The sequence below is a fragment of the Festucalex cinctus genome, chromosome 13, assembly GCF_051991245.1.
Source record: "Festucalex cinctus isolate MCC-2025b chromosome 13, RoL_Fcin_1.0, whole genome shotgun sequence".
In the NCBI taxonomy this organism is placed as follows: Eukaryota; Metazoa; Chordata; class Actinopteri; order Syngnathiformes; family Syngnathidae; genus Festucalex; species Festucalex cinctus.
Genome location: NC_135423.1, coordinates 7,011,067 through 7,022,500, shown reverse-complemented (window position 1 = coordinate 7,022,500; position 11,434 = coordinate 7,011,067). Strand labels below are relative to the sequence as shown.

Sequence of the window (11,434 nt, the reverse complement as noted above, 5' to 3'; positions counted from 1 at the left end):
GATCGAACAAAGCTTGTCCTCTCTCTGATGTGCACAACAAAGATCAAGTCAGGACACACTGAACACCCACTCGCACGGGTCACATTAGCATACACGCTTATCATCAGTTCGGACACTTTTCAGGCCTTTTTCAGTTTGAAACATCATGATGAAGTTATGCTGCATGGTTCAAGTGGCACAATTTTGCTCTCAAGCAGAACAAATGGGATACGCATAATGAACTGGAGATCTTCAGATCAGAAACAGTCCTCTTCCAAATATGGAGAAATTTGATGCATATCAGATATGTGCTAATGCCAGTGCAGTGTAAACGCACAGATCAGATATACAGTGTTCCCTCATTTTCCACTGGGGTTAGTTTCCAAAAAAATGCCCAGCTATATGGTTTACATGTATTATTATGTATTATTATTATTATGTTTTAACTTAAGGTCTTTATGCACTCTCTCATCGATGCATTTACATTTTCTCACATTTCTCTTTTGTTTAAACATTCTCAATGTTATCTGTACATTACTGTAAAAAAGAAAAAAAAGAAAAAAGGAAAAAGAAAAAAAAAAGAAAAAAAGAAAATTGCACACACAAAAAATCCGCAAAACAGCGAGGCCGCGAAAAGTTAACCGTGTTATAGCGAGGGAACACTCCCCGTCAAGGCAAACTTGACATCATCGTAATTTAGTTATTCCTCAGCTACTTTGCGGTTTTGGTTATTAGGGATGTAACGATAACGGCAATATCGTGATATCGCGATATCAAAACTGTCACAATATATCGTTGTTGTCATGTCACGATATTAAAAGCAGCACGTCTTTAAAAAAAAAAAAAAAAAAAGTCAGGTTGATCTCCATTTGTGCAGTTCTAGCACCCTCTGGTGGCTAGTTTTTTAGTGCAGTTTAATTTTCACAAGGCATGTTTTGGCCCTTCTGTGTTTCAAATCCACGCTAATGGTCAGATGAACAACTCCACGGCACATTTTTCATAACGTGACATTAACCCTTCCACAACCAAACTGGAATGGAAGCCCGGCGCCAAAGTTTGGCCTTCACTTCACAAGTTTTGCTCCTTTGTTTTAACCAAGCCGCTCATCCACTTCGACTGACGGACGGACGGACACCTAAAAATGTGTCAGTGACAGATGGTAGAATCCACGACAAATCAGACAGCACAAGTAATGAGCGCCCCCTTCACCTCACGCAGGATCAAAGACGGCGGCAAGTGAGAGCCGCGCAGTCGTCGCGAGGATACTGCCAATGCATAAACATGAGCTTCTGCTCCTTTCTTTGCTGCTTGAAATAGCGGCGGCGGCGGAAGCAGCATGCCAAATACGTGATCAATATGCAACATGTTTGTCCACAAACACACACACTGCATAAGTCATTGGACCACATCTAACTAAACAGAAAAAAATGGAAAGATAAAAAAAGTGAGTAGCAGTGCTGCCTACTGCTCGTATTGTTAACTGTTATCACTTGGACAGTGTGATGCAATCCATTGCAAAAGACAAATTATAAAATTGCAATGCTTGGAATTGTTTAAAAAAAAATCCCTGATGCCTCAGAAATGAGGAGTTGTTTTTAGCTTTAGCTTCTTGGCCCCTTTTGTTTGCCTTTCATTCACTTTATTAGGTACACAAAGCTAGCCAAATATCCTAAACACGCACCTTCAAATCCACAACACTAGATTACAAAGTACAGTTAAATAACTATAAGACTGTTATTGCTAGTCACTCATTATTTGCACATTTCAGTTGGAGGACGAGTGTCGATTGTGCTGAGACATCTGAAAGAATAGTGTACATCAAAATTGAAAAATAAGACAATTTTCAGCTACCCCTGTTGTTGCTGCTGCATACAAAAACAGTTGGGTCAAAAGCAACCCGAATTGGGTCAAATAAATAACCTACAAATAAATAGCCCACAAAAACAACACAATTTTGGGGTGAGTAATGGTTGGAAAACAATCCAATTTTTATGTGCTGTGTGAAAAATGAACGACTATCTGTATGTATTAAATCTTATTGTAATTTTTTCAATTTCTTACTTGGGGTTTAGGGTTGTTTTGTCTGAGTTTACTACTTATAATTTTCTTATTTTGCTTTATTTTTTTTTTTTATATAAACATTTTTTTCTGTTTGTCTGTCTTATATTTATTTTATTCACTATGTAGTTTATTTTATTTTTTCGATTCTTTTATTTGGTATTTATTTTTATGTATTTTTCCTATTTGTCTATCACAATCTTATTTTCTTTTCTTATTTTATTGACTTTATTTTTTGTTCTATTATTTCAAAAATGTTGCACTTTTAGATATATTTTTTTACGGTTTTCATTTAATTTTATTTATTTAATTATTCTATATTCTACATTAATTTACAATAAATGTATAAATTAATGTATTTTTTTATTTTCTCTATGCTAGAATTGTAATCTTATTTTCTATTATTTTATTTAGTTTATTTTTTTTATTTAGTTAAATGTTTGTTCAATTATTTTATGAATTTTGCTTTGTTATATATTTTAACAGATTTCATTTCATTTCATTAATTTTATATTTTTAATTGTTCTATATTCTACATTAATAAATTATAATAAATGTATAAATTTATTTTCATTTCTTTGTTTATTTTCTCTATGCCAGAATCACTATTAAGCATACTTTACATGAATAACAATTACTTGTATATAGATGTATATGTGACTCATTATTGTTTAATGTCTATTATGTCTAAACACTTCAGAGACCAGTCATGTATGTACAGAAACAAGATGATGATGATGATTTTAGCACACAAACAAACCCACGCTCACCTATGAGTGTCAGTCTGCATTTTGGGGGCGCATCCAGGGTGCCGCCAATGCGCTCAACGTTGCGCGCCAGCAGTGTCGCAACAGCTAACACCGCCGATTTCTCTGCCGAGCCGCAAATTAAAGAGGCTGCCGCTTTGTGCGCGCTGGGACCAAAGAGTGAAAAATACATTTCCTCCATTTTTTTTTTTTCTCACAAAAACAAAAAGTTGTCTGAAAAGTAGTCCCGGCAGTCAGTTGCGCCGCCTGTGGCTATTCCACTTTTTGATGGACACTTCACAGGCGCATCCTCGCTGCAAAGCCCAAACAGCGACTTGAGGAGCTCCCGCTGCTTATCTTCGTCCTCTGATGTGTGTCAGCACCTTCATCTCCTTCCCGGAAAACGCGCACGCGCACGTACCTTCCTCCTGGTCATCCACTCTACTCTCCATCCTCCCCACCTCCTTGACTGACGTTTAGCCTGTGAAATTGCTATTGTCGAGCAGATGATGATTATAAAGTGAAAGCGACGAGCTCTTGGACAAGCGTCCCGCTACCCGCTGCACTTAAGAGGGTCATCCGGCGGGATAACAGCCCCCGTGTGACGTAACAGCCATGATAATGTACCGGCATAATCACGTGACATGTGTGAGGCAATCCATCTGTCCAAACGCTTACAATTGCGGTCATATCCTGTCAGGATTATCATACGTCAATCAACTTGCGGAATCACCGAGGCTTGTCGTTGGAGTTCAGTGTTTCCCCTATTGAAAAATTTTTCATATACGGGAGTTGGGGAAAATACAAAATGGACTCCTCTTCTTTTCATAAGAGTTATGCCTTATTTCCATCAGAGAAATGAGCTGCTGTGTGAACGATGAAGCGGTGCAGGAACAAACGGCAGGTGTGACATTAATGAGCCGCAACTCCAAACTCCATCGGCAGCCAAAACAAGCGAGCAGATATATGGCCGAATTCCATCGCACGACGCCATGCCACATTGACGTCTTCATGAAGACGTGAATATGAAAAGAAGTGAAAAGTCACGGAGGCCTGCCGGCCTTGTGCAAAACAGAACAGAGAAGACGGACGACGTTCGTCCGTTCAACCTCTGGAGGTTCAATAAACAGCGAACTAGAGGTACAACAATTACATACTAAACGATTGCCATCATGAATAAGACATTTTCTCGCAATCATGACATAATGAGCATTTGTTGTTTTCTAAACGGAGTCCATCATTTCTTCCAGGGAACAAAACGTGACACGATCGCACGTAAGCGAGACAAATTACAAGTTGATCTGATGAGATGTGACGGTGTGCATGCAAAATTTAAACACGCAATCTTGGATAAAAATGGTTTCATTTTCTGCACTGTCGCCGACAAACAGCAGATGGACGGAAACGTACGTCCTTCCGTTAGTTTGGAAAAAGTTCATCATGGAAATTTGCCTCACCATTTTCAGTGTGGTCTCTGTACTTTTTTTTTTTTTTGTTTGGAGTCGCTAGTCACATTTAAAAAAATAAAAATAAAATAATTGTACTATCCCATTAGTAACATGAAAGGTTGTGAAACATTGGGAAAGGACTCGCTAAAACACACGCACCCCCTCTCTCTTATCTCAGTCATTCTGCTCTGCTAATTAGGAAGCGCTCAAGGCGGCGCTTAAGTCGCCTGTGCTACAAATGAGTTGCCAGGTTTCCCTTGGGGAGGCCGCCGAATCAAAATAAACACGTGACTAGTGCGGCATGATGATATGTGTACACCGACACCGACCATGCTGCAGGGACGGTGGGAGGGGGGGCTCCCCGAGTGGAGGAGTTGCGTTCCGACATCAAAGCAGTGGGGGGGGGACTGAAGTCTTCATTATGGCGCGTGCGCACATATTGATGTTGACTTCCCCGGAGAGGTTTAAGCTGACTCTTTTCTTCCTCGCCAAGACGGTGAGGCTTGCATGGCTGCATGCGAGTGAGCGGATTGAGATATCGTATCGTTGGCAGCGCGGCCGCTCTGTCAAGCAAGCTGGCTGATCTGCAAGGAGCCTCATAAGAGGCGCGCACGGATGCTCATCCGGGCCCACCGGACGGGTGCCACGTTTGTTCATAAAGTAGGACGGGCTTGCGGGCGGGTTATGAAGAAGTGGGGGGGGGGCACGTGTTGTCCACTCAAACAGGTGTGAAGTGCCAAAAGGTGATTCGGAGCAACTTGTCGGTGAAGTGTGTTCATGGGGGTGCCATTGGTCAGCTGGACATGAATGGCTGCCAATGGAAATGATTTGTTTGTATTTGCTGATGATTAATTGGCAATATTATCTGCTCATCTTCAGCCAAATGCTTCAGACGTCATTGAACGGCGCTCAGAGAACCTCATACGATATGCAATACTAGGCTCATGATAACGATTATCTCGAGATATCGATATATTGGTCCAGTAATAAATCCACGATAATCTACGATGAAACTACTCACGACATAAACTGATGACAAAATCATTTCTTTTTGTCCCATCACTGAAACACAATATTAAAACTGGTGTTTTCTTCACAATGAGTACTTTAGTGTATTTTTTTTTTAAAACAAATACAAATGTCTTCTGAACAGAGACAAATTTCTGTGAACAAATTTGTGTCTTTCTTAAACATTATTGTCATGCAACACGTCAGTCAGTTACATAATCAATTGGTTCATTTTATAAACTGTGACAATTTTTTTGTGTAACATTACAAAAGTAAATAAAATGATTTAAATATTAAATCCAATTATATCAATATTAATATTCCTCAGAAATTATAATACACATTTTTCATAGAAAATTATGCAAAAGTGAGTCAGTTGCTGGACAGATAAATGTCTTACACAAGTAAAAGTAAGCTCAGGACTCTTCTTTGCCTGAAGACTTGCGTCCATTTCCTCGCCACTCTTATGAGACGCTCCACCTAGTGGCCCGCCAAGTAATTGCTCAATAAGTAATGAACAATGGAGCTGTTTACAGTGGTTGTATATTAACTACAAATATCGCGATACTTACGAAGGTGTATCGATAATCTATCGGGAGACAAAGTATCACTATTTATCGTTATATCAATATATCGTCACACTCCTAGTTGATAGTCGAACCAATTATATGGATGGATGGGCATTTTTTTTTTTTTTGGGAACAATAAACAGTACAGAACTAGAACTGAATCTCAACATTGTACACAACAAAAACAACAAGAACACAAAACACGCCAGGGGGGTTACGGTGGCGGCCATTTTGCCACTTGCTGCCAACTGAAAATGACATCACAGTTGCTCAGGGCTCAGGTAAGGACCAATCACAGCCTACCTGCTTTTAGCAGCTGAGCTGTGATTGTGTTTTTTGTTTTTTTTTGTTTTTTTGGGGTTTTTTTTTTTAACCTGAGCCCTTTAGGCACTATGATGACAATTTCAGTTGACAACAAGTGGCAAAATGGCCACCAACGGGTGGATTTTGCGGCTCATATTTGACAAACACAACATATGGTAAATAAAGTTTTTTGGGTTTGATTTTCCCGTTTAATCAAGGTAATGAAATAGTGAAATAATTGCATTCTTTCCTATTTAACCAAAAACTGTCGACCAGCAATCCCTAGACCTTCACTGTAGCTCTACATCAACTACCTGAAACATATTAGATGCCAGCTGTTGGTTGGTTTTTGCATTATTCAGCACACGTTTCCATACAAGGCCTTACAAGAGGCGGAACAGAAGCAAATTCACTCAAAAGAGGAGACGAGATCGACGCGAGGATGCGAGTGCTCCCCTGGTGTCTTTTAGCTGTTTTCTCTGGCCCGGGGCAACGCAGAGCAAGACGAGAGAGAGAGAGAGAGAGAGAGAGAGAGAGAGAGAGAGAGAGAGAGAGAGAGAGAGAGAGAGAGAGAGAGAGAGAGAGAGAGAGAGAGAGAGCGACAACGTGCTGAGATTCATCAACATCATCATCAGCAGCAGCAGCAGCATCATGGAGCATCATTAGTATATAGAGGAGGAGACACATTTTACAAGGAAACGCCATTTCCGACGTGCTGGGGATCATAAGACTTTCTTTCTACTGTCTGTCATCCTTCTAACAACAACAAAATGAAATAATTGCAAAAAAAAGCAAAAACAAGAGAAGAAACCGCCCCGAATTGTCCGAAATGAGGGATTCAACGTGTCACGTGACAGCCGTCTCAGTCAAAACGCATCACTCACATATTCACTGTTCTCCGTGGGCTGTCAATTTGAGGCTTTCCTGCCCCCTAGTGACACGCACGCACCAAAAAAGGGACCTTTCTGACATACAGTTGACCAATTAGTTCACGTGACGTGGTTGCGCGTTACGTAATTCAACTCCCAGCCCCAGTCAAAACAACGCAATTAAGCCTCCATCGGTCTGCGCGCGCAACGGAGAGTTTAACGCACATCTGGAACAAACATGACTCGCGTGAATATGACGAATCATAATCACAAGACTCTGACTTACCCCTTTCCAAATTGAGATTCCTGCAAACTTCGAGTTCTGCCATTGAGTTCTCTCACATGCGCTTGAAGGTCCATTACTGGTCACGAAAAAAGCACGCGACTAGTCCCCATGTCCAGCAGTGGTTCAAATGATGAATTGGTCTTTTTTTTTCTTTTCTTTCTTTCTTACCCCGCCCCCATCATAATAAAATAGTAAAACAAATAAATCAAGCTCCTGTGTGCGCTGTGGGCTCACATTCACAGACAGCGCGCGCGCACATCGCCTCCTCGCTGCCCTCAGCGTGTTAAGCCGATTTCTCACACGCTCCGACTGACTGGGCGCGTGAGTGCGCGTGCGTAAGAGAGCATGTGTGTGTGTGTGTGCGTGTGAATAAGGTTGACAGAAGATGCGCGAGCACTTGAATGTATACCGGCGAGTGCCAATAGTGACCCACTTTATGCTCTGTCTTTTGCTTTTTGGAAGTGCGTGTGAGCGTCTGTATGTGTATTTAAAAAAAAAAAAAAAAAAAAAAAAAAAAAAAAATGCGCCAAAACAGTGACCCATTTATGTTACGCTGCGTCTCCCCTACATTTTTTTTTTTGGGTGCGTACGTGCGCGTGCGCAGCCCAGAGACATTACCCTGATGAAAGTGTATCCCATTTGGGAAGCCTCCACATTAGTGTCGTTCACGGCATGGTTCACATTCAAGCCATTTAATTTTGACGCACACACACACAATTGTGTTTAAACACTAAAAGTCAGCCGCAGAGGTCATCACCAAATCGATTAGTGCAGTCTAGAAGGAGGGGGGAAGACGTCTGAACACCATGACTAGGGGTGTGCTCAAAAAAATCGATACGGCAATATATCGTTGCTGGCCTCATTACAATACACGTATCGATACGCAGGCATCAGAATCGATATTGCTCGTTAACTTTAAATAGGCAGTTAACGTTTGCCTTTGCAGCTGCATTGCACCTAAAAAATAAAAACCAGCAGCGTCTTTGAAGTTAATTGCCTTCAATTAATGCAAAAATAGCTCACCAGTGATTGGACACTGTGTCTTGCTAAGAAAAATTAAAGCAGAGGAAGAATATCAACATTTATTTACTTATAAACTTAACATGGCACGTGTCTTAATGTACCAATTTTCGTATATTTTGTTTAAAAAAAAAAGAAATAAAATGTGTTCCATGAAAAAAATGCTGTTTTTATTTCCCCAAATATTTCAAATAAGCACATTTTAGAGCTGTAATTTTAATACTTTGATCTTTTTGCTCATATCGGCTCATGCCTATTAATAAATGTTCCCGGTGTGTCTGTGATAACTGCTCCCTGCTCGGCAGTACGTACACATTTAAACCAGGCATGGCGCTTGGTGGTAAACCAGGAGAGCTACTAACAAAAATTTTTTTGTCATCCAGCATAATAAACATATCCTTTAAGTATACATATGACTGTTATTATAAAATGCAAGTAAATTAATGTAAAATATCGGGATACGTATCGCCTGGGAGATCATGTATTGGGATACATATGTATCGCGATACGTATCGTATCGTGACCCCTGTATCGCGATACGTATCGTATCGTGACCCCTGTATCGCGATACGTATCGTATCGTGACCCCTATATCGCGATACGTATCGTATCGTGACCCCTGTATCGCGATACGTATCGTATCCCCTGTATCGCGATGCGTATCGTATCGTGACCCCTGTATCGCGATACGTATCGCATCGTGACCCCTGTATCGTGATACGTATCGTATCGTGAGGTTGGCGGTAATACCCAGCCCTAACCATGACCCTCAGTTTTGTGCGAATGTATGTCCATGCTACAGGCTTTCAACTAACTGCCCATTTTTTTGATTTAACGCTTCCGAGCCTGCACACTTCCTCACACTCTGTGCATCTGTCTGCCTTCCATCTTCTTTCCCATCAGATTTATTATGTTCCCTGAACCAACATAACCCACCCTCTCACCCGTTTGTTGTCATAGTCACTTGACGCTCAAGGAAAGAAGTGAGGAGCGTCTGACAGCAAGATGAATACGCATCCAACGCGTCAAGGTGAGAAAGGAAGTGAAGTCTAGTGTAAAATAGCTGCATTATCATTTATCTATAAGCTGTATATTCCACTATAAAACACCAGCAAGCACTCAATTGCTACCTGATTAGCATCGTGCTATTTTTGTGCGCAGCATGTGTCACAAATTTGCAACAGGTTGGTGTGCAAGGCTCACCATTCAGACGAAACAGCTTCCAAGTGATGCTGATTTATTGTTATGATGTGTCTGGATTGGACCCAGCTGCCATTAAGCAGATGTGCAGGTACAGCAGTGGAGAGGAGTCTCCCTCTACTGTTCATTGCGTGACCTGCACCATGTAATGGTTCAACACGAGCTTCTGATTTGTTTAGAACAGAATTAATCTACTTGAAAGACTTGATTGATGAATACTAAATTAATATGCAGCAATTCATGAAAACTTTAGCAAAAATGAATTGGAAAAATACGACAAAATGCTCAATTTTGGGCATCAAAAGCCAGATTATTTTATGTCACAACACAATTCATATCATATAAATAGCAGTTTGGCAGAGAATTCCATATTAAAAAAATAAATAAATAAGGGGGGGGGGAATTCAAGCTCTTCATTGCTTCTCCCAGTTTAAATTTACTGTCAAACTAATTATATCGCCACGAGAATTACATGCTGTGTATTTGCAACTACCACGTAGTTTCAACTTTGGCTACCAAATCCATTTATCCGTTGAGTCCATTGAATGCTAACCAACAATGTAAAATGCCATAGACAAGCTAGCGAAAAGCATTGGTGTTTGTGTTGTAACCCTTTAAGCAACAGATATTTGAATGCAAACGGAGAAACATGTACACACATTTTTTTTTTTATCTCCTGTGAAAATACTGCTAATATTGCTGCATATTAACTTATTCGCTAGCAGTCATTTTCACCCCCTTCACTCCCGACTGTTTTACTGGATTTTGACTGATTTTGCACGGCCCATAGAATATTGTGTTCTGTTGCTATAAAAACATGGAACCTACCAAAAGAAAGATGAAAGTTTCTTCTTTTATCAGGAAAAAAAACACGTTTCTATCCGTTTCCGTTTTGCAACAATTAGCATTTGAATATAGCTAAGTGTCAGCATTAATCACAAATCTATTTCGAATTGTGAGCAATTGAGCTTTTTTCCAACATGGCCCTGGTTGATCTCCTTTGCTCTGCTGCCACCTGCTGGCCGTTTGTGTAACCATTTATTCAACCGTTCTTTGCAGTTGAGAGGCTGCATCAAAGCATTCTGTATGCGCTAGCGTTAAAAAACAAACAAACGTGTAAATACGTCTTTGGGACACTTAGAACATTCAAAATAGAACATATTTATACGCTTTGGGGAGCAAATGAATAAGATTAGGTGCGACGTCTGTATTATATTAAAAACAGGACGCCACGGCATGCATTGGTACTTGGATTAATTTCAAAGAAGATATGAGTAAAATCAAAACAGTTGCAAATTCTGGTGAAATTGAACCGAAAATGCATTGCCGAATCGGGCACTACGTTGGTGAACCAGTACCCAACACATCCAAATATGACTCAATTTCTAGCAGCGCCATGTTTTTGTTTTTTGTTTTTTGTTTTTTACCTTGCGAGACGCTGTTGTTGGTCAGAAAGTGGCGGCGGTACTGCGGCTCCCCTTTTCTGTTCACCACCCAGGCGCTCATGACAAGATGAGGATGTGGAACAACTGCTGAAAAGGACAAGAAAGTAGTACATGTCAGCTTTATAGTTTCAGATACACGTCACAGTAAAGTATCTGACAGCGCAGAGAACATAATATGTGCACGTATAATGTATGAGTGACAGAGACAGCTAACTCATCGCCGGGTGTACATATCTTGATTGCGGCTGATTTTCCACGTGTCACTCTCAGCACACGGTCTCGTTTTTGTCACCTCATGTTTTTCCAAGCACTGCACATCCTCCTGATCGCCTTTCATTCGCCACCTGTCACCTGTCTGTCCCGCTGTGACATACGTGCGTCCCCCATTCACATACTGAACACTAACACACACTATAGATCTAAAAGGGGGCGGAGTCTGCGGGGTGAGTTATTAGCGTCTGGAGCCTGCTGAACCGTGGGGATGTCTGCTCAGAGGTCAGAGG

The 11,434-nt window shown here is 40.8% G+C and overlaps 1 protein-coding gene across 4 annotated transcripts in view; it reads right to left on the bottom strand.

The window, feature by feature from the left end:
• plch1 (phospholipase C, eta 1) overlaps positions 1-11,434 on the bottom strand; it is a 62,189-nt gene that overhangs the window by 42,988 nt on the left and 7,767 nt on the right. For 2 of the 4 annotated variants that reach the window (XM_077541201.1, XM_077541203.1), the window contains exon 1: positions 2,808-3,349. In XM_077541201.1, coding sequence (XP_077397327.1) covers positions 2,808-2,985 — 178 coding nt within the window. In that variant the 5' untranslated portion in view covers positions 2,986-3,349. Of the gene's footprint in view, positions 1-2,807; positions 3,350-6,995; positions 7,080-10,913; positions 11,019-11,434 lie in introns of those variants that run through there. The other 2 variants (XM_077541204.1, XM_077541205.1) reach the window with 2 other exon arrangements.